Below are 24,556 nucleotides of genomic sequence, written 5' to 3'. Positions count from 1 at the left end.
AGAAAACCTTTGAGGCAATTTGAGTGTAAATCCTTCATGAATTTTCTGAATCCATCAGTTTTTGAGTTGTCTTACTCATATCTAATTAGCTTTTAAAAAAAGCCCTCACCTTTGAGTCTTTCCAAAGCATACAAATTAGTTTTCATTAAAACAACACACTCCTTTACTTTCTGCACATGTATTTCATCACTTCAGGTAATAGTTTATATTATATGGTTATAATAACTTGCACCACTAGGACGGAGGGAACCACTGAAGGCCATGTCAAATGAAAGGGAAGTCAAACTTTATTTTTCTTCCTCAGAACAGAAGGAGACAACATTTCAATGTGGAAGGCTAGAGGCTTACTTTTATGATAAAGTTTTAAAAAGTTGATTTTCAGACTTATCTATTGCTAAATTAATATTTAGCACCTAAGCCTTCTATTTTACAAATAAAGTCAGGACTGGCACACATACTGATAACAGAATTCCAGGGGTTACAATATCTCTTGATTCCCAGTCAGCCATGTTCAACTCAACTTGAGAAAAAGTTCTCGAGTGTAATGAACATTTACCATCTCCCTACATGTCATGTAGAAAAAGTAGCTCACTTGGGGTTATTGTATTTTCTAATTAAAACATCCAATTCATATCTCACCATACTAAAATTGATCTGTTTATTTTGTAAAAGTTGGTTATGATGTGTTAGCCAGCCTGTCTCTCACTCTCAAAGGGACACGGTGGAGAACATAACTGCTGGTCTTTTAAGGTCTCTGGGAAGTTGTCACAATAAAAACTGTGCCTCCATTATTGAATCTTTATCACTTGTGTCACAGCAATTATTCATTGTGTATATTTGTAAGGACAAGTTCTAAAATGACATGCTTATTTTTTTAATTAAATTTATTGGGATGACATTTGTTAATAAGATTATGTAAGTTTTGTGTGTACAAGTCTATAGTACATCATCTGTAAATTGCATCGTGTGCTACCCCTCCCCCCAAGTCTCGTCTCCCTCTGTCACCATATATTTGACTCCCTTTACCCTCTTCAGTCCCCACCCCCTTTTCCCCTCTGATAACCGCCATATGTTGCCTGTGTCTATGAGTTTTGTTTTGTTTTGTTTGTTCATTTGTTGCTGTCTGTTAAAATGACACATACTTATTTTTAACAATAGGAAGTGCCTCTAATGCAAGGCAAAAATATAAAATTCTGTCATGCAAATAACGAATCTCTAATTAATGTAAGTTACCATGTAGATTACATTTTTAATATTTATATCATCAAGTAACATTGTTCACATCCAACCACTTAATCATCGTCAAGTTTCAAAGTGTATTTGAAAATCTTCCACTAGCAAGTCCAAGTGCTCTGGCAAGGGAAAAGTGGGATGTCCAGAATCTCTCTCTGATCATACTGAAACTCCTTGCCCTCTTGCCGCGAGTACCACCCACAGACAGGGATGTGGATGCCGACTGGAGGAGCAACACTGCTTCAAATTTACCTGAACGAGCTTCCAAGACAGTTACATGTTTGGCCAGCGAGTTGGAACGATGGAGCATTACCGAAGCCTTAGAGAATTTGCCTTGGACCTGAGAAACAAGGGGATTTTTATTCGGGTCGGAACGCTAACCCATCCCAGGTGAGCGTGTCTAGACAGCCTACTGGACATGGAGAATGCCTTAGAGAGATGCTCCAGGCTCCACAGCCATCCCAGAAGAGGGAGCACAGATTCCACACAGACCTAGAAAAGGAGGCGTTGCACGGAGGTGGAGCACCCAGAGGCATAAGCACTGCCCAGCAAATTTTGATTCTCTTTCCACAAAGCAGGTCTCTTTTCCAGTTATAATTGTATGTATCTTATTCAGACAATAGCCCAATGTGCTCCCATAGACAGACTTCAGAAAATCAAGCAATATCAGGGCTCAGATTTCAGGTTCCGTGGCTGAATGGAAGTGTAGTTTTGCTGAGGGTCAAGATCTCAGTAATTCCTGACCCTGAAAGATGCTTTCTGCCCGTTCTGCCTGGGATTAATACAGAGTTGGACAACTGGCAGTTTCTAAGGAAGATGTTAGAATCACAAGCTCCTTTGGACAGCTGAAACTATGTCATAATAACACCCTATGGTTATTCCTGCTGTTGCTTACTGAGAATTTCACAAAGGTTACATTTTCCAAGCATGGGTTGAGATGCAGAGGCAAACTGAGGCAGCGCTTGGAGGCGGAAAAGCTCATTACAACTGTGATCGCTGGAGTCCTACTTCTTAGCTTTGAGCCACACACATTCTTCGTAAAATGCTCGGTTTCTCCGTTCAGCAGTCCCCTCCCCAGGGCAGTTTTTTAGGGAAACCGTCCTTATGGTGCCTCCAGGTGTTCAGAAACCTACCACACCTCCTTTCAAGTCAAATGAGTAGCTGCACCTCAAATCATATTACCGATTTTTGAAAAATCCCTGGAAAGAGGATTATATTAGACATCCGGGCCTGAGTCAAGATACTGCATGCTAATTTTTGATGTGAGACTCTCTTGCTTGACTTCCTAGGACGCACCCTGTTATCCACCTTGAGATTTTAGAATCAGGTGTCTATGTTTGATAACTGTGCTTATAATTCCCCTTCCCTTTAGTACACAAGTGGTGTTGGCTTTGCTCCGAGTAGATCGGCGCTGTGCTGGTTCTCATTCCCACTGTGCTCAGAGATATTTGGTAAAGAGGTAGGTAGGGTGCTCTAGAATCAGATGTCTGATTTAGAATGGTGGTTTGGCCACTGTTTCACCATGAACAAGTGACTTAACCTGTGCATGCCTTAGTTTCCACATGTAAAATGGGGATGATGGACGTGAATATCTAATAGGAGTCGGTGGGTATTAAATAGGTTAATATGAGTAAAGCACGTACAACAATGGATAACGGTACATAAGAAGGCTGAGTAAATGTTAGCTACTATTGTGGTTTTAATCATAGAGTATCTCACGTCTTTGGAAGTACTTCACCTTTTTAACTTCCTTTAGAGAACGTGTTACATGTCCCCTGTGATCTGGATGATCTACTGGAAATGTTCACATTTTGTTCTAATGAAGAGTCACTGTGTTACTCTCTTAGATCAAAGGAGAAGAGTGGAAATTTGTTGCTTAAAAACATTCCTGTGCCGTAACATGCCTTCATCTGCCATCAGTAAGAGCAGCTGAAATCCCTGAATCCGAGAGCTGCCTCAAGAGGAGTCCCTAAAAATACAGAACAAAAGTTCCTTGCTTGTCTGAATATAGTGGTCAGGAGCAGGTCTCTCGCAGACTCCTCTCTCCAGGTTCCCCTTCAATCCACGTCAGCCCTCCAATGAGGTGCACTTGTTTAAAATATTTTCAAGTGATGAATTTCTGTCTTGCTCAATATAATCATCCACCAAAATAACTGTGCGTTTAGGAAGAGAGTGCATTTAAGTGTTTAGACTTTGGCAGGATCTAATACGCTAATGCCATTTAGCTGCCACAACTACCCTAAGAAGCCAGTTAAGTCCCATTCTATAAATAGGACACTGAAATGCAGAAAGATTATGTGTCTGGAGCTTGAATCACAAGTCATGCTTCCCAGCTTCTTCCTTCTAAAGATCAGCCTTCCCTTTAAGTAGTGTCTCACTGTGAAGTAGTTTGATATTCTTTTCTTACTAAGCATTGAAAAACTGTTTGAAATGGTCTTTCCCTATTGAGGATTGGACCCTCAGTTATTAAAAAAGGCCACCTATAAAAAGTGAAATCTTTACCTTCGAGAGGCCAGGTGGACAGAAGAGATACATCAAAGTACGTGACCGCTTGACGGCTGTGTGCACCAAATCACCAAATGGAGACACCTGCCACTGTGTCACTGTGCCTCACCCCAAAACACACAGGGAGCTGAGGACGTTCTTAGAGAACCCAGTGACGTTTTCCACAAATAATAGATGCTTCCCTGAGGGAGTTTCAGAGTTCCGTGAATCACTGATCATTTTGTGATTAGTGTCTTCACGGTAGAATCACTACTGTTTCTTGCGGGATAAATAAAACAAACATGGAAGCTCATTATATCACACATGTATATCACATCAGTAATGAACACAATTGGGCATTTTCAAGGGCAAAAGAACCTTGCTCTGAGGGCATCGTAGCTTTGGCAAAATTAAACAGGGAAAATAACACGGGTATTAAGAGAATTCTTGATTAACTGTGGAACACAAAAAGGGATTCATTATTATTGGATATAAATCCAATTTGCATAAATTATCTAAGCATCTATGACATTTATCTCTAAACAGGTCAGATTTATCAAGGTACCCTTCTCAAAGTATAAAGGATAACCATTTATATTTTAACAGAATCCATCTATAATGCTACACTCTTTCTCCCTTTGATTATAGATAAGTACCAAGACCTTTAATACTTTATGAATTCATCATGAAATGTTTAACACAAATTTAACAATCCAAAAATATATCATTACGAGTGTCACTGAAACAGCTAATAGGCATTTGGAGATTCTACCTGTAAACAGTCACACCATCAAATAAAAACTAGTTTGGGCTCTCCAAGCTTAAAGAGAGAGTAGAAAGTAGAACCTAAATTGAATAAAACCTATAGGAATAAGAACTTATACATTATATTACTAAAAAGGTGCATATGTGCTTGTTCTAATGATCTGTCTAGTCACAGATAAAATGGGTTTCCTTCAAGTTAGTTAACACAAAGTTTTATTTGCATGAAAGCTTCTCTGAGGCACCAATTACTATGACCAATTACTATTTAAGTATAAACTTTTAAATATGCAAACACATTTTCAAATCAAAAAGGAACGAATGAATATAGAAGAACTCAATAAAACACAACCCATCTGAGTGAAGTGGGGACTAAACTGTTCATGGCTACAGTGTCCATATCTGATGGACACTGTACGGGAAACTCAAAAAGGGAAATGAAATTAATGATGGAAATAAGATTTCACAACAGAACTGTTTGTTCACCCTGCATCATGGTAAGTTTTTATTATCATTTTGGTGTGTTTAGAATTTAACTCAGGCAAAGGTATAAACCACCTGATAATGTTCACTAGAGACTTTTGAAGAGAGAGTTCATGAAACCCTGCTAAGGTGAGCGACATTTTGAAAAACTATTTAAGAGTATTTATCTTTCTGGGAGAACTATTTGTAAATAAATATATGAACATTATTGACAGCAGAAGGTATTGTAACAAGGTAGAATTCCGTAAGTGATGCTTTCTCCATAATATCCTAATTTTGTTGCAGAGGCCTACTTCTATGAGTTTTTCGGGTGATCTCGTTTTTAATATGTATGTGAGCTATAACTTCTGGTTGTCTTTCTCCTAACCCCCTTCTAGTCACACATGTACAAATTCAAATGACATTTTTCTGCATACAAAATCAATATACCACTTTAGCACATTTAAAAATATCTACAAAATAGAGAAAAATCATCTATACATTTACTAACTCAAAAGTTAAGTATGTGAATATATTAGTTTTCATCCTTCTAGTCTTTTTTATATGCACATAATTTGCATAGCTGTGTTTATATGGTATAAAAAATTGTCATTATTTATCTTAATAAGGCTTTCTCTTGGTCATTAAAAATGCCTAGTAGTCATATTTTCAAGTAGATTTATAGTAGCCCAGTTACTGCAAATCAAGTTTCAAAATGCTTCCCACCTACAATATTCTTCACCCTAAAAAAAAAAAAAAAAGCAAAAGGATTTTGACAGAGGCTGAGATAGGGACACAGCTTGGCCAAGAGGCACCGTGTTGGGGTCATAAGTGAGGCTGTGGATGGGACATGCACCTGAAGTATGTTTCAGTGATTTTCTTTTTGCCTTCGTTTTGGATTTATTATCATTATCATCATCGTGTTACATGACCACTCCCGGACTTTTATTCCTGGCCTGGTGTGGTAATGCCCCTGGGGGCTCCTTCTGTACGGAGTAAGAGAAAGCCTCCTGTTTGACTCTAGCTGGCGATCAGCATTGTGTAGGGCAAGTACAAGGAGACCTGAAATCTCAGGAGTGCAGATCAGGCCCCCAGGGCGAGAGTTCTAATGGGCTAGATCTGCATTCCCGCAGGATGGTTGTGGGTTTACCTGAAAAAGCCCCACGAATGATCACACCAAGAAACCTATGCTGTTTGTAGGCAGTTGTTGGACTCGCAGTCCCTGGCAGCTGTTAATTCTTTTCCAGACAAAAATTAAAGCTGCTCCCTCCTCTACATAAAATGTACCTTCTGCATCAATTTTGTGGTGTTTTATTCCTCCCTGGGTCCATGCTTGCTTGAAAAATCTTAGCAGTTTAAGAAGAATCAAGTTCCTGTTGATATAGGCACACAATGGCCACTTCCAGGGAGTGCGGAGAAATAATCGCTTTGGGCCAATGCAGAAGATGTGAGATGTCCCTTAGGAAGCCAGGCCAGTTCTCTCCAGTTGGGGAGCAGCTCTTCCCTGTTAGGTCCTTGCCTAATTTTATCTGCTGGGAACCAGCTTGAGCACTGCTTCCATTAAAAGGATAGAACATGTGTCCCACTCTCCTTTCCCATCTCCAGTCCTCAGGGCTCATACACAGTAAGGAGATGGTCCCAAAAGTTCAGAGGCAGAAAATGCCATTATAGATTGAACCTTCTTACTGAATGATTTCAGTACCTCCTGGTCATAACCACACAATTTAGCCCTGAATCCTAATTAAATATACTTCCTAATTAAGTAGACTTCCTAAGGATCTCATGAAGTGATCACAGTTCTTAAAATAGATGTGTTAGGGAAATATTATCCTGTGAACTCTAGATTGGAGTTCAAATTCACAAATAAATGTAGAGAAATGCCCTATCTACCAAGTTTTGATCTGTTCCTTTCCCCAAACATTTTCTAAGGAATAAAATACAATAAAGGAAAAAAAAAACAATTCTTAACTATTTTAAATTAGTTTTTTCTCTATCTTGAGCCCAGAAAATTGAGATAATTTTCTTTATTATTTATCAACAGGTGTATTCTAGCGGATATTAGAATGTTTTTCAGCAAACTCCAAATTTCCTTTTCTTTTGAAAAATAGTTGTTAATGACTGATTAGGTCGACCATAACGCAAGAAGGAAAAAAGATTCTATAAGCTTGACAGATAGAATAACAATTCTTCTCCCTATTATTATATTACTGAGAAAAGCTCACTTAAAAATCACTCATTCCCACTAAAAATATACATCTACAATAATCTGTGTCAATGTGCTGACAATCTGTCATCGTAAAGAAGTTCCTTCAGCTGTTATTGAGTGGATATGGAAAAGAAATTGACTAAACATGCTAAATATGGGCAGAGAAGGTGTTTGCAATTTGAATCATGGTTTATGGTTTACTATAATATTCATATTTGAAGGTTAAGGAAATGTATAGAAACATGAACATTTTAACTACCTTCTTGGAATTCAAAAATAATGAGGAAAATGAAGTTTTGACAGCCCAGTGGTATATAAGTAAATTCCTGCCCCCACACCTTTGAGCCATGTACCTTCTCAGGAATGAGAAAATAGAATGGAAGAAAATTCCTTGCTACTATTCACATGTGCATATATCTAAATAGATAGTACATGCATAACTTTTCCAGGCTTATGTTGTCTTGAAGGAGACTAAATTCAGTTTTGTCCCCAGCTTTATAAGGTATAAAACCAGTATTTTGATCACAGCCCTATTGAATCAAAACTCGGGCATGAATGTGTAAATCACTCTTAGCAGGCCTAACCATAAAAGATGATCAGGAGAAAGTGTGTGTGAGAGAGAATGTGTGTGTGTGTGTGTGTGTGTGTGTGTGCGTGTCGGGGGTGGGGTGGGGGTGGGGAGGGAAAAGAGGGGAGAGGAGAAGGAGAAGGAAAGGAAGCTCAACATAAATGAAAGACCTTTCTGATAGATGTGGCCCTTGGCCTGATTCAAATACCAAGAAGCAATTACTAGAATATCGCTCCACTTATTTCTATTTAATCTTAGATACACTCTTCATACAATAAAATTCACCCTTTTCAGTGTGTAGTTCTATGAGTTTTGACAACTGCATATACTTGTGTGGCAGCAGGAAAATCTGTATTTTTCTGTCATTTGGAAACTGATAGTTTTGGTGTCACGGTCAGGTCTAGGTGAAAAGGACCAGGTAGGAAGAACAGGTTGTGCTGAAGGCACTGGCAGTTTTCCTGACATTAAACCTCATGGTGACAAGGTCCTTGTAACCAGGTCTCTTTTCAACGCATTTATCATTTGTACAAAACACCCTTCTGCATTCCCAAAAGTGACTGGCTCCAAGGAACAGGAACCAATAGATAAACTTCTTGGCCTGAGGGGACATTAATTGCTTAAAATCAAAATCAGAATAGCTATTTGTCCTAGTAATTGTGGTTACTTAACAAGTCACCCCAACACTTAGTGGCTCAAAACGATGACGTCATTTTGCTCACAGATCTATAACCAGGCAGTGCTCAGCAGTGACACACATCTCTGTTCCGTTTGCATCAGCTGGAAGACCTGGGGGCTGGAGTCCTCGGATGGTCACTCACTCACTCACCTGGCTGGCAGCTGAGGCTGTTGCCCAGAAAGCTACACGTGGCTTTGCCATGTGGCCTGGTCATCCTACAACTGGACAGGTGGGATCCAAGGGTGGGTGTCCCTTTTATGCCCTACCTTTGGAAGTCACCTGGTGTCTCTTGCTTGAGGCTGTTACAAAGGACGCCCCAGACTCAAGGGAAGGGGACACAGCCCCATTGCTCAGTAGAGGAAGCACTTTGTATGAAGAGCCTGGGACTTCAAGGACGTATTGGTGTAGCCACCTTTGGAAAATGCAACCCGCTGTTCTGTTATGAGCCACCACGATGAAGACCTACCAGAATGATCTTTCAGAAGTGCCAAGCTCATCACATCACTACTACAGTACTTAAAACACCATGAGTCACACATAGCCACGGCTGAACTGATGTTACCCAGTTATCTCTCCGCCTGCATTTCTAGACACTTGTCTCATACCCAGCCTGCAACTACTCAGCGCTACTTGCAATTTCCCAGACTAACTCGTGTACGCTCTTGCAAGGTGTTGCTTTTCTCTGCGTATTCCCCCTCATTTCTTTAGGAATCGCTTCTCCTGATTCGTGGCCTCCTCTGGGATGCTCTCCTTGGAAGCAGCCTGCAGCTGTGCTCTAAGAACAGAGACCTGTGTTCTCACCCTGACTTGGCTCCAGCCACCTGTCTGACCTAGGGTTTCGCTCATTTACCCGAGGCACATTTTCTTCACATTTCCCTTTCCTCCCACAGATAGATGCTGATCTCAAGGGCACTCCTGCACAAACATTCCTCATGCAAGACTCCATCTCAGAGTCTCCTTCCTGGGGAACCCAGCCTACTACGAACAGGTTAGCGTGACTCTCACCTTTTGCTATTAATACGATGAGAAAGAAAATGCTTGTAATGCACGCCACTGACAGTGGGCTAATCTCCCCAATATATAAAGAACTCCTAGAAATTAAAAAAAAAAAAAAAGGAGGGAAGTGGCAGTTATATCACAATTGCGAATGCGTTTACCCTTTGACATGGAAGTCCCACTTCTGGGAATTTATCCAACACTGCAGCATAATTTGTTGAAGGAAAATGTTGAAGTTGGAAAAAACCCAAGTGTCCATCAATAGGGGACTGGTTAAGTAAACTATTTACCTAACTGAACACTCTGCAATTGGAAAAGAATGAGGAGGCCCTCTAGTATCGGTGTGGTAGGATTCCTGAGATACATTGTCATGTCACAAAAGAAAGGCACAATGAAGAATAATCACGTCAGCTGGTATCTGCATAAACAAACTCTGAAAGGAAATTTGTTATGCAGGGACACTGTAGGAGGACAGGGGGGCAGTGAAGTGGACAGAGCCACAGAAAGATCTGACTATGTTTCACTGTGGACAGGGTTTTAAAGTTTAGAGACATGTGGATTGAATGTATTACCTTTTCACAACATGGAGTTTTTTTTCCCCCCTTTTTTCCATTTATTTATTTATTTATTAACAACTACACCTTAAATAATCCATTTGGAAGTAATTTTGGTGAAAAAAGCGAAGTAAGGATTATGACTCCGAAAGAATATTTTCTGTTGCCTATCACCATTTATGTAAAATATCTTTCACCGTCTCATTTCAAATGCCAGTTTTCTGATAAACCAAAGATCCAGAGTTAGATGGATCTATTGCTGTATTCTGTTTGGTTCCACTGACCTGGCCATCACAGTCCCAGATTGCTTTTCTCACCACACCTTTGGAGTAGTTTAACATCTGGCACGACACATCCCTCTTAACACGTTTAGTTTTAAAATTTCCAGGCCATTTCTTATATTTACATTTTATATGATCTTCACCACTTTCCTGTTTAATTAAATACTTGTTTTGATATTTTAATTGTGATATGCATAGATGTATGTGTTCGCATATGTACGTATGTGTATGTCTCTGTGTGTGTGTACATCTAACCCATTGTAGGCAGAAAAACTTGATTAAAATTTATTCTAATTTTATTCTTTAGAATTCATTCTACCAACTTAATTAGCAACAATAAAGACTTAATTGCTGTAAGTAGAATTTAGGTTTTTGGGGTATTTTTCCCATTTCTGCTTATTGTTTAGAAATCACTGATGAACATTTCTTGATATGGGCAGATACCACTTGTGGGATTAATGTTGTGACTGATACTGTAGAAGCAGGAAAACAAGGAGAAGCAGCAGAATTCTCACTCACAATTACTATCTGGATAGCCTCCAGCTAGAAGTGGTGAACACGGCACAGTTACAAGAGGAGAGATGCAGGAAGGGGCCTCCTGTAGAGTCCCTGTGGGAAGCACACCCAGGAATCCCCCTCACAGACAGATCTCTATTGAACTAAACAAACAGAAAGAGGGAAAAAAAGCAACCCCCAATTGCATGTGTTTATAGGTGGTTCTTGTAAGTGTATGGCAGTGCTTATTCCGGGAAGTACCACTGGGAAGATGGGCCCAGGAGACCAGTATAAGATAATGGTCATCTGCTTCGTGTCATTCAGGCGGGAGGAAAAATCCATAGCTTCTCTCTCACTTCCCTAGAGCGAGTATTCCATCAACCTTTTCAATACATTCAAGGTTAAAGCAACAAGATTTTGGAAATACTTAATGTGAACTTTTCACTTTTCCAGCAAGAATCACTAATTCAAAGGCATACTTTGCATCAGCTGATGATACGAGGAACAGATCAGGAACAAGAGACATACCAGTGGCCTTTGCCATGACCTATCAAATAGCAAAGGAATGTCTCACAGCCGTACCTTTTGGAGTTAAGTTTCTCTGCCAAGTCCCATCCCACCTCCCCGCCACAAAGAGTCAACATACACAAAATGCACCCAGCTTTCATAAATTTAAAATATACTCAGCAACAAGAACAGCAATGTGAGTCCAGGAAAACGTAGTTTCCATTTTCATACTGACACACACTAGTGGCCAGGATATATCTCACTGTAGTTTGCTCTCAGGGCAGAGTGTTCCAAAGCAGGTACATTTCAAAGCGCCCCGAAGGCACACATAACGGACCGAACTTCTGGATACCTTAAGGCTATAGTTGGCCCAGGTGGAAAATACCCAAGATCAACATAGCACTTTACCCACATGCAAGAGTGACATTATCTTTGTTGATAGCACAGTTCCTACCCGGTGCATTCACAGGGAGAGGGGTTGCTGTGTTTTCCGTGGGTCCTGAGAAGCACTGCTCCTTTTGGCCTCTAAAGCAGGCAGACACCTTGATGATCCAGTGCAGCCTGGGAAACCCGTTTCAGCCAACACGAGATGGTTGGCTTTGAGAGAAACCAGTGAAACTCATTTTCTTGGAGAAGAACCACTTTCATTTGGATTCCTTCCAGCAAATTCCAGCAGAGTGGACTATTTAGGGGCTGGAGTTTTAAGGGACACAGTACAAGTTTTAATGTTTCATTTAAATAGTCTTGATGTAGTAGGGTGCCAGATGGGTACTGGACTTCTCGAGAGAATCACTTCATAGATTATATAAATGCCTCACCACTGCACTGTACACCTGAAACTAATATAAAATAAATATTGAATGTCAACTATAATTTATATACAGAGGGTGCCAAAAAAAGTGTACACATTTTAAAAGAGGAAAACTATATTAAAATTGTAATACTCAATATATACCAATAACAGAAGATGAATACAAGTCACGTTTGACTTCTGCAATTACAAGAGGTGCTCAAAGTGGTTACCATCACCGTCCAGACACTTCTGATTATGGCGAACTACTGCTTGAGCAATGCTGACCAAAGTGTCCACTTGTGTACATTTTTTTGGCACCCTCCCCACCCCTCCACCGGCATATAGTCACGGGACTATAAAGTACAGCATGGGGAATGTGGTCAATTCTATTGTAATAGCGCTATATGGTGTCAGAGGGGTAGTAGACTTGGAGGGGTAATCACTTTGTGAGGGGTGTAAATGTCTAATTATGATGTTGTTTTGTACACCTGAAACTAATAAAAAAATTATTCAAAAATCAATACTCTTGATGTAACCCAGGCAAAATGTGTGAGCACCAAAGGCTTGAGGATAATTGACAAAAAATGTAAATGCCACTCTGGGTCAGGGGAGAAGATCAGGCCACAGATGATGTTAGAAGAATTATTTCTCACTTATGAGCAGGGGACCACCTTACTGGAATACAATTATTTATTAGCACGTCAGTTATTAGCAATGCACAGATCAGGAGCAAGCAAACGTCACCGTTTGAGCCATGTTCCTCTCACAAGTTCCTCTCACCGATGAGCCATGGTTATTTTGCTCTGTGGTGATTGCATGTAGCTGCAGTATACAATAAGAGCTACGTCTGAGGTAGAGCTATCTAAAGATGCAGTAAAGGAAGACTGACCACCCCCCCCCCCCCCCCGGAAGGTTTCCAGCAAAAGGCGCACTGGTCGACTGCCCTGCTGTTGTGGGCAGATTCCAGGGACTACAAGCACCTCAAGCCCATAACAATATTATAGCCGTAAGCTTCGACAAATACTAAACAACTTAAAATAACGCTCACTGTATGGTTGGCACTATTCTAAGGGCTTTCCTATATGGTTTCACTTAGTCCTCACAAACTTTTCCATGTATGTACTTTTTTATCCTTATTTTACAGAGGACAGGAGACGTGTCCAAATTTGTGTGGCCTGAGCTGGGAGCAAAGCCCCCAGGTGGTCTGACTGCAGAACCTCACCCTGCCCTTGCCATGCTGCTCCCTGATAATGGTAGTCACCAGTGAGACAGCAGATGGAAGAGGGGTCCTAGGAAGACAAGTCTGTGGGCTCTTGGCCTTTCTCCTCCCCGGGAGGGGTCAGCAGGAGGTGTTCACCCGGCCCACTCACCCCTCCACCACTGTCACCTTGTTTTATTATGGTCGTGTTATTCTAGTCAAATTTTACTCCTTACACTATGATATTGCCTGGAGTCCAGTGACTTCCTGGTCCTTGGTTCACAATCCCCTGGGACTGGGCATCCAGACCTCCCCAACCATGGGAAACCCTATTCTTACAATGGAACACTACCCAGCAATAAAAAGGAAGGAACTACCTATACAATAGCACAGATGAACCTCACGCGAAAGAAGTCAGAATCGGAAGACCATGACTGGTACCATGCTACTCACGGCACTCATGACAGTCGAAGGAAAACAAACCGATTGGGTCAGAAAACAGACCGCCATCGCTAGCAACTGGGTGTGGGGGAAGGGGCTGACTGCACAGGGGCCTGTGGGGATTCGGGCAGGGATGGTATTGTCCTATATTTGACAGGAGTGACAATGACACTACTGTACACATGTGTTAAGACTCATAGAACTGTACAGTAAAAAGGGGAAATTTTACTGCATGCAAATTATACCTTATAAAAGAAAGAAAGCGGCATTGCCACACTAATAAACACCTTCAAAGAATAAAGAAAACTAGTAAGGTGAAGCTAACAAGGAGGTAAAAGCTTCCAGTTAATAGCTAATGTTATAAAAAAGCGACTTGTAAGTGGATGGTGACTGACGACATGATTTTCAACACAACATGCGACTTAGTTAAAGGAGCAATAATAAACAGCTTCCTAGCATCCCGGATATCTTACTCAGTATTGTTTTATTGGCATGCTCTGGAGGTCCAGGCAGTATTTACTGGCACTAATCTACTGTGCCTGCCCTGGTGTGAAAGACCAGGCAAGAAAGCATATACACGACACTCCTAAGTCTTGAGCCTTCTTTCAATGGTCCACTTGATCTATCTGCCAGGACACTGGGACTAACAAGTGAAGGGCACTGAGCTCCCAGGACATCTGCTGGAAAATCAACACAGTGGCTCAAATGAATTGTCAGAATGCAACGGAGATTATTTACACTTAAAAGTACAGACATTTACTAGAGGAGGAATAAGCTTCCTGATGTGATACTTATTAACAGAGAAGCTATTTTAACTAATGGTCAAAACCCAAACACTCCTAAGTCCAAAAAAAAGAAAGGTAAACTGCCTTATAAATAATTGCATTTTACCTGCCTACAGAAAGGTATTTCAAAACTATGGGGCCAAAATCGATGTCTCTTTCCTAAGTCAGTTTAGAGAAAAGGAGCAGAACAGACGGCACCCTGCTCCTCGTCTTCTCCAAGCAAATATAGGATGGTTAAAAAAAAGGTGACCAGCTTTTCAGCCAGGACCGCCATCTTCCAGTAATTCGTCAAAATGACCAACACAAAGGGAAAGAGGAGAGGCACCCGCTATATGTTCTCTAGGCCTTTTAGAAAACATGGAGTTGTCCCCTTGGCCACATACATGCGAATCTACAAGAAAGGTGATATTGTAGACATCAAGGGAATGGGTACGGTTCAAAAAGGAATGCCCCACAAATGTTACCATGGCAAAACGGAAGGGTCTACAATGTCACTCAGCATGCGCTTGGCATTGTTGTAAACAAACAAGGTAAGGGCAAGATTCTTGCCAAGAGAACTGATGTTCATATTGAGTGTATTAAGCACTCTTAACAGCTGAGATAGCTTCCCGAAACGAGTGAAGGAAAATGATCAGAAAAAGAAGGAAGCCCAAGAGAAAGGTACCTGGGTTCAACTGAAACGCCAGCCTGCCCCACCCAGACAAGCACACTTTGTGAGAACCAATGGAAAGGAGCCTGAGCTGCTGGAACCCATTCCCTATGAATTCATGGCATAAGTGTAAAAAAATAAAAGACCTCTGTAAAAAAAAAAAAAAAAAAAAAAGCAACCATTCTCCATCACTGGAGGGACATATGAATTCCCTTTGTCTCTTCCTGTTATCTTCTCCTTCACCTGCTACAAGAAGGTATTTTTTTTCTTTTGTCACTTTCCCTTTTCTATAGCCTATAACTGAAGTCTCTCCATTCCTGATCTGGAACTTTCTACCAGCTTTAATCAAATGTCACTGAAATCTACTTGTGCAGGAGGGTGCTATTTGGGTGTACAGAGATGAAAATGGATAGACAGGCATGATCAGTGGATTTGAGCTTGCACACTCTCACAAAATTAATTTGAAAAATTGAAGGAAATCTGATTTCAAAAGTTTTAGGAAACTTGGTCTCTACTGGCAGGAAAAAAAGAACAGGAAGAAATACAGAAGAGCAATACAAACAGGGTAAAATGGCAAGAAAAACCAGCAGGAAGAAAAAAGAAATCTAATTGGTAAAGTCAACTTCACAAAACTGAAAATACGTTTGAGAGTTTCAGCCAAAATAAAAGGTAGTTTAATGTAGGAATGTATTTAAAGGATGCGATCAAAATTATCCTTTATTCTCCCCAAGTATTAGAAGACTAACTCATTTTACAATTTGTTTAATACTTGGAGGGTATCCCTCTCTGTATGAAAATTGCACCGGGAAAGATTTAAGTTACATCAGAAAGGCATTTCCTAAAAAGAAAGACAAATAATATGCTACTTAAGTAATCTTGTCTTATATTCTTAAAATACCGAAAAGCCCCATAGATTCTTACATGTCAGCCTCTACTGAAATGTGTTCAATGAATTATCTGTTTCTCAGCACCGTGTACTTAGTCCTGTTGGAGGGAGGACAAAGTCAGAGAGAGACAGTCCCTGCCCTTAGGGGAGTCAGAACCAATCTGGTGAACAGAAATGACATTCACCTTGACAAGCACCAGCACTAAGCCACGCAGGTGCTGTCTCCGTTTGCAGTTGGACCTTCCGGAAGGGAAGGAAGCTGGGATAGGTAAGCACTAATGAGAGGTGATGAGCTGGGCCCCCTGGCTGGCAGTTGATTCCTCTGGACCAGGTAGGCAGGGGAAATGGGCACCTTAGAACAAAGCCCAGTCCCAGCACACTGCAGACCTCTCAAAGTCCATCTCCCTGTGAGTCCATCTCCCTGTGAGTCCATCTCCCTGTGAGTCCTTTTGCAATGATTTTGTTATGGACTTGTGTTTTTTTGTTTTTTTTTTTTTTTTTTAATTCCAAGAAGGTATAAACATTTTATGGCGGCAGAGACTCAATTTTTAGAACATCACTACCTAAATATAGTTGTTTTTAGATGGTGGGGTCTTTACATGATCCTTTTAGGTAAAAGCAGCTGCAAAAACATCATTTAAAAAAGCATATATCTGTCACATGGAAACGGCAGCAAGAGTCTATTTTTATAAAGTTCAAAGTGATGCTGTATCTTGCAGGGGAATCCTTCCAGACCGCTAATATTTCTCTGGCTTTCTAACTACCCCTGCCCCCTCCCCCTTTTGCTACTAAACTTCCAGCTCTATAAGCTGCAGCAACCAACTAGGACCGAGCCCATGTCTAACTAGTTCTACAGCCACCTTCCTTCGGAGACACAACACCCCAGCAAAGTGAACTCTTCCTTGTTGTTTACTAACGGCTGGACTGACTTGTGACATTTATCACTGAGCTGGAATAAACAGAGAGGGTGGATGGGGAAGTCAGGTGCGGCCCTCTCTTTGGCATCCTGACGTAACTTCTCCTCCAACCCCTGCACCCAATCAGTTCCTCCTCATCCTTCAGGTCTTAACTCATTTCATCCTGGAAACCTGAGGCCACCCCGCTGTGAAGCACCATTCCTGAGAGCTCTCCTTGCAGGCTGACTTCCTGGAGGCCAGCACCCGAGGCGCCACATTGTCACTGCGGAGTTCGTGTCTGCACCCCCCACTGGATTCCAACAGCCAGGGCTCTGTCCTGTTCATGTCCATCCCACAACCCGAGAGAGCTTGCCTTGGAGAACGAGGATGCAAGAGGCAACGACCACACTATTCAGAATGTTTCTAGTTAACTTCCATTTTTAAATTGCCCAATGGGAGAAACAGTTCTTCTTCCAACATATTCACATTGTAATTACTGTTCAACAGCTCCCAGCACAAAACAGGAAGCACCCAGGTAACCGTGAGCGGTTGGGATGTACAAGCTGGGACGTTGTTGGAAAGGGTGGGGCATCAGACCTGCGCATACAACCATCAGAACCCTTCCCATGTCACACAGCAGCGCTACCCACCATTAAATGGGGAACTTTGCAGAGCTGGTCTTAGCATTCTGCTGCCACAGGCCAGGTGTCAACACCTGATTAAAGCTTTTTATAAGAAACGGATGGTTTCAGATTTGATGAAGCCGCAGCCTTCAGAGAAAGGTCCATATGTTGACGGTGGTTTTCAAGTCACCTTTACCTATTACCATGCTACGTAGCAGTGAGCTCATGACTGCAAGTCTGGCCCCTCAAATAATGACTCTGTATTAGGAAACATAAAGTAACCTCTGACGAGGCAGATGCACAGGCCACAGGAGGAAAACCTAGCTATCAGGATTTTTGTCTTTTACCATATTGTGTGTCAAGTCTGAAATACATTTTTTCGAGGCGTATTTAAATCATGCATTATAGCTAAAAGGGAAAAGTTACTGAAAAAAAATGTTGTTCATGGTTTAAAACATCTACTCTCTGTTGATTTTAACATTTAAAGCACAATCTGCCCAAGTCAGTACCTTCTTTCACCATTTACAAAGCAGTTGGGGTTATTATCAGGAAATAGACACCGGTTTGGAATATGCTGACCAAATCCACATTAACAGATTTAATTAAGCTCCCTAAACAAGAAGTCAATCAGACAGTAAATGAAAGAAGGGCTGCCTACAAGCAATTTAGATATAATTATTTTCAAACAACGATGGCCAGGAAAATGAAGAGAAAAACCAAACCTCTCAGAGGTCCAACAGAAAAAGAAATGTAAAACAGCTTAAGAGAATATGTATATGTTTTCAAAAACAAGTAAATTCAAAGTACTCCTCTAAAAATGACAGTTTATACACGAACCATAATTCATTTTACTGTTTTAGTTTGAAGACACACAAAACAAAATGCTGGTAAGGCTTTTCTCATGTCCTGTAGTATTTTAGAGTTCAGGCTTTTTGTTCGTTTGATTGTTGTAGGCTTCTCAGATATTGACAAGTCTTAACTTGCTTTCAACTAAATTTTGTTGGTTAGGTTTCATTTGGCTTCAAAATTCCTATGGTTTAAATCTTTATTCCCCATTCAATGATAATATTTCCAGACCTCCATCCATGCTAAACATGCATCCTATTTTCTGGCCTGTATCCAAACTGGTTTAATGAACCCCAAGAAAACATTAAAATTCCTTATATGTGTTGCCAAAATAAGTAGACACTCTAAGTGGTATAAAATTCCCATTTTTTCACATTTATATTTATATGTTATGGTTATTCTCAGTATTAGGAGCCACCAACTAATCACCATCACAATTTCAAAGTTTCTTTTCTATTTCAAAGACAATTTGGTGTATCTTCTTTATGTTATACCAAACTTTACAAGACATCCATACCATAATTTTTTGAAATCTAGGTTAAATGCAAGCAATTTTCCTGTTATTTTTCTATTTGCATTTTATTACCACTAAAAATTGTATCCATTCAGAATAATCTTTTCCTGGGGGTTCAGAATGTCCATGGACAAATGCACACCTAGTAAATGCTTAACATGCTGATGCTGCTGTGCTTTGAAAACGTGCTATATTCGGAAAATTCTGAGTAACCAACTGCTAGTTTGTTAACTAGTATAGGGACTTTAAAGAATTTAATTGACCCTCTCTTAGGAATTACTACCAAGTGGTCACATCAGGACTTCAAAAAGCTATAGGTCCTTCCCTAACCTCCCGAGCCCCAATTTTTGTGTTTAAGGTAAATTCCTCCCATTTGTCAAAATCAAAGAGTTTTCAAAATCAGTGTCTCTTTTCTGCTTATAAATTAAATTGGGAAATAGTTGCATAATGGTCTGATTTAAGCCTCCAGTTAAAACTCCAAAATTACATGAAAGGTCTCTGTTTACCATCTGCCCTACATATTGATGAATTCTCTGAAATCACTTTTACTATGTCACTTGTCTATTCCTGAATGAAAAAGGAATCCCTTCCTTTTCGTAGCTTCCAATAGTGACGAAACCCATGTCTGGTTATTTATATTCCCTTCAGTGGCTACTCATCTATCCCATACAGCCCTATACCCTTGCCTTTGCTAATTTTATACCTTTTCCTGCCCCCGCTCAACACAGACACACCAGGAATGCTGGCTGATGGGAATCCCATCTGCCCGGCAAGGCTATGAAGTTCTGTGCAGTCTAGCTCACAACAGGATTTTACCTTCTGAGAAATATGGTCCATCTGCTCACAGCCACAAAACTTAGCATTTAATTGGTTTTAATACAAAACAAAATGACAAAGTTGGTTCTTCAAACCTTCAATGAACACTCCAAAACCTATGATCTGTCTACACAGTTTTGTTTCCCTCAAGGTGACCAGAATGGCAAAGAGCTTGTGACACTCTATTAAAATGGTTTAGCATTTTTTTTATTGTGGTAAAATCCACATAACATCAAGTTTACCATCGTAATCATTTTTAAGTGTACAGTTCAGTGGTATTAAGTATACACACTTTGTTGTGCAGCCATCATCACTGTCCATCCCCAGAACGCTTTGTCACATTATTGTCATAGTTTACAGGAGGCAGACAGAAAATTGCCAGTTAGTTTCTCATGATAAAAACCCAGTTTTAATTCCCAGAACTGTACACCTAAAAAGGTGTATGTTACTGTGTATTAATTATATTTCAACAGCACTGATTCAAAGCAAAATACAGAGGGATGTCACGGTGGGAGACGGGGCTGGTGACCATGGGGATCCAGACCAGGAGAAGTAGGGGCACAGAGAGAGAGAGGGGATTTCATCGGGAGACATTGGAACCCTTGCATAGGTTGAAGACAGTAGAGACATTCATTCATTCACTCTGCCACATTTTTGAGCACCTATGTCCCAGACACTGTTCCAGAAAGCTCATTCCGACTACACTATAGGTGATTGAGGGGGTGAGGTTAGCAGTTTTCGCCACAGTACTAAATTAAGGCAGTAACAAAGGGGACGGAGAGCAAAGGCCGTATGTATTTTTACTTTTACCTACGATTGGGGCCACCATGAAATTACTGATTCCATCATTTTGTTTCTATTTTATAATCACTCAAATCCATGGTTACTTTTGCCAGAATAAACTTGATGTAGCACACCAAGCAATCATTATGTAAGATCTGTCAGCAACAAAGGATCCGTGGTACAGATAGCAACACATAAACGTGTTATGTTCATGGGGCTGTGTAAATGGTCTAATTAGACCTGTATCATTTTGGTGGAATATTTATGGCCAGCTTAGGGGGAAAGCAGACTTTCTACAAAAGATTTCGTGGGTGAAACTGGAGATGATGTGAATATTTATCAATGAAGGAATGGTTAAATAGAGTGTAGGAAACTATACTATGACATAGCATGCAATGGACCTGTATGTAATAACCCAGACTGAGATCAAAGTACCCTGTCAAGTAAAACACGAATTGCAAAATGTATTACAAAGTATGATCAATTTTTTTGTAAAAATGTTGATTTGTCTGTATATGTAAACATCTCTGTCAATACAGAAAAGAATATACATAAGGGGGTTCGGGATGCAAGTGAAGAGAACCTTCTGTTTGTATTCCACATTGCAATCAGAATAAAGCCACGCACTCCTCCTACAGAAAAATGTTTATAGGTTAGTAGACTGAGTAGATTGTATTACATCATGAACTCATACTTTACACAACCTGTATTGGTAATTCAAATCATATAATGATCTTGACAATAACGGCTAAAACCATGTGTGTGTGTGTGTGTGTGTGTGTGTGCGCGCGTGCGCGCACGTGCACACATACATGCTGATGTACGTATCTTTTTAATTTGCCAAATTGCTTTTAGACTGTTTTGTTAAATGACTAATAATAGTTACGTATATCAGAGGACACTCGAGATGAGAACATACCGGCTATTGCCAAGGGTTTCTCCTGGAGTTACAAGAGACCATTTAAGAGAAATATGTAATATATTTAAATTATTCTCACTTAAGTAATTAATTTCAAAACCTTTAGAATGCAAAACTCTTCCTTGCAAATAAGCAAATGAAATTACAACAATCTTCGATCTTTTAGTTCAAAACACACTAAAACAGCAGGCCAGGAGGACTTTCCTGTTTTTAAAATTGTATGTGGGGTACATGTTGGGACCACAGAGTCCAGTGGCAACAGCAGACACTGTCCAACTCAACACTCTAACTGTCTGGCCTCAGTCAAGGACTTTGTTTTCTCGGCTTTCAAATTAATAGCTCCTAGAAATACCAACTAGCAAACGGCACAGAGTGGTGGAGATGTTTTATTTATTTATTTTGAATTTTGTAAAGAATGTTTTAAAAGGCTGTTAACACAAGACCAGTTAGCAACTGTTACCCAGCTCCAACTGAAACATTAATTTAAGGCATTCACATGGCATTTTCAGGGCCTCATTCCAAATAGAATTTCCAGACAGACTAAAATTGTACTCTTCTCATCTTCATCCCACTTGAAGTTTTTTTTTTTTTTAAAGGCAAGATAGTAGGTGTAAATGACTGAAAAAGGCCCCAGAGGATGCTCTGGAAAGTTAGTGGGTTGGGAGCTTCATGCAGAATGTCTTGATAAGAAGTCTAGACTATCTGTAATTTGCTGATGGTGAGGAAAACCAGATTATTAAGAAACCTTGTGAAGCCAACAGCTACAGGAGCTTATAACGCATGTGGAACTTGGGATGACACGTGGGAATGGGAATTCCAATACTCCTTTACTTTGGTCCACAGCACTAATTATCTTTGACTCCAAGTGACATTTAGGAGTGACTCCTATCACAGATGCAAAAAATGCCACAGAAAGAGGGGACAGACACCTATAAGGGTCAAAAGGGAATTGTAAAAATGTGGACAGGAAGCAGACAGAAACTACAAAATCCATGACATACAACATCTGAAAGGTCTTACTTCGAGTGGACTGGGTTGACTATTACAGCACAAGATGAGCAGACAAGGCAAGTAGGCTGGCCATGGGGAAAGTAGGAAAATGCATCTCTTTTTCCAGGTTTTCCTATCGGCCCCATTCACAACCCTTTGGCTGGGCAACCTTGTGCAGCAAACAACCGGCACAACTCAGGAAAATTACTCTTTACGGGTTTAGTTAGAGTCAGTGATGTGAACGTATATGTTTGACCTGAATATCCAACAGGAAAGAGGAGACAATTTGGTAAAAACATGGTGAGTCACAGTTACTTTAGCAAACCACTTGTTAAATGATCTGAGCTGAGTATATTAAGGGACCACATCAGAAAAAGTTGATCTATGCCTTGGTTATTATTTCTGTCAAGAGTTGAGAAATCAGACACAAAATAACCCATAAGAGAATGAGAAATCAACGCCATACACAATTAACATTGCTTTTCTATTTCTCCACAGAGGGACTGGCTGCTTCCACATTTCTAAACAGAGCTAGAAAACTATCAGTCATCATGGCCTCAAAAGCCACACGTTTGTAGCAGAACTATTCTTAAAGGAGGTGGCTGGTATTACCACTGAGCGCAAGCAAAAAGTGCCTTTCCCACATTTTCCTGGACCCACCCCTCTCCCCACTAGTGCTCCCCTCTAGCAAGCACATTTATTTCAGTTACAACTGAACCAGCATCTTGAAAAACAGTCTGACAATTCATTGAGTTCCTTGAGATCTTCTCAATTACCTTATTGGTTTACTCTCTACTCACCTCCACACCTTCCCTAGGTATTTAAGTAGCAGCTTCCAGATATCCCAGAAGCAATGCATCAGTGCTCAGGAAACTTGCAGATTCCATGAGCAATCCAGCAAGAAATCAGGCCCTTTTATTCTAGTAAAGAAAAAAAAAAAAATGACTGGGTTGCCTAGCAACGTCTCAGTGCTCACCCAGAAAGGTGTGAACACTGCTGCCCAGGCTCTGACCACCCTGGGAGGAGGGTGTGAGTGACAGCAACATCTACTCAGGCCACGAGGAACACTGGAACAGAGAAGTCCTTCGTCCACCCATCAGGGACGGGGGGACGGCATAGTAGCGGAGAGAAGGCTGCGGACTCCTGGCTATGGTTACTCAACATGAGGGCCTAGATCTGGAAGATATCCCTGTCACAGGTCTCCATAGGTCACAGCAGCACCTTTTCTTTAATTTGACATTAACAAAAATCCTTCTTGGCAATGACTTGAAATACCAAAGATGCCCTCTGAGAAAGGCCTCCCTCTTCGAGGGAGAAGTCCCTGACTTACCTCGATAATGTAGAGAACCACATTCTTGTAGAAGCAGTACAATATGCACTTGGTCACCCGGTTGTAGCTCCAGGCACCGTGAACCAGCAGAAGCTTCTCTAAGTAGGAAAACTGAAAAAGGAAAACACAGTTCAGAGGAGCGCTTCGTTTAGGAGTCAAAGTCACAAAACATCCTTCGGAGGGAGGGACAGGGAAGGTAATAGAGAAAATCAGATTTTGCGGATAACCTCAGAAATCCATTCACTTTAGAAAACTGAAGATGGAACTTACAGGCCCCAGTGAGAACAGCTCACATCTCTCTGAGCTACATAATTATTTCCCCCAAACATGTGGCTGGACTTCTAATTGCTATGCTCATGAAATTCAATTCATGCAGATGCTTTTTGAGGGTCTTAATTATTAAAAGAAGGTGACCACCTGAACTGGAAGAAAAGTACAGTTTCAATCAGATACCTCTATTCAATCGCAGATTTTATGGCGACAATGGGAGCGAGAGACAGGAACACTCAAGCACCAGTACCCTTTTGAAAAAGGGGCATACATCTATCCCTGCCCTATTTCCACTGATAGCCTGTGGGTTGAAAACAATTACAGACATATAGACATACACATATGAGAATGGACACACACAGACACACACACAGACGCATGCACCCTCTACCTTCTATTTCTGTACCCATTTTATTCTCCTTTTTTGCCTCCATAGCACAGGGCACCTCTTGCTACAGTGCTACGCAGTCAGGAAAAACAAAACACCAACTAGCAGCTAACAGACTAAGGTGAGAGGGATGTAATGGCTCTTACACTTTGAAATACTCGGCAATATCCGAATATTCCAGTAAATATTTGAATCCTCTTTAGGG

The 24,556-nt window shown here is 40.7% G+C and overlaps 1 protein-coding gene across 1 annotated transcript in view; it reads right to left on the bottom strand.

Annotated features, from left to right (window-relative positions):
* Positions 1–24,556, bottom strand: part of ATP8A2 (ATPase phospholipid transporting 8A2) — a 555,010-nt gene that overhangs the window by 179,704 nt on the left and 350,750 nt on the right. Inside the window, exon 27 of the mRNA XM_033104468.1 lies at positions 23,694–23,804. Coding sequence (XP_032960359.1) covers positions 23,694–23,804 — 111 coding nt within the window. The remainder of the gene's footprint in view (positions 1–23,693; positions 23,805–24,556) is intronic.

This window comes from Rhinolophus ferrumequinum, chromosome 4 (genome assembly GCF_004115265.2).
Source record: "Rhinolophus ferrumequinum isolate MPI-CBG mRhiFer1 chromosome 4, mRhiFer1_v1.p, whole genome shotgun sequence".
In the NCBI taxonomy this organism is placed as follows: Eukaryota; Metazoa; Chordata; class Mammalia; order Chiroptera; family Rhinolophidae; genus Rhinolophus; species Rhinolophus ferrumequinum.
Note: the sequence above shows the minus strand (reverse complement) of the source record. Positions and strands in the feature narration are given on the sequence as shown.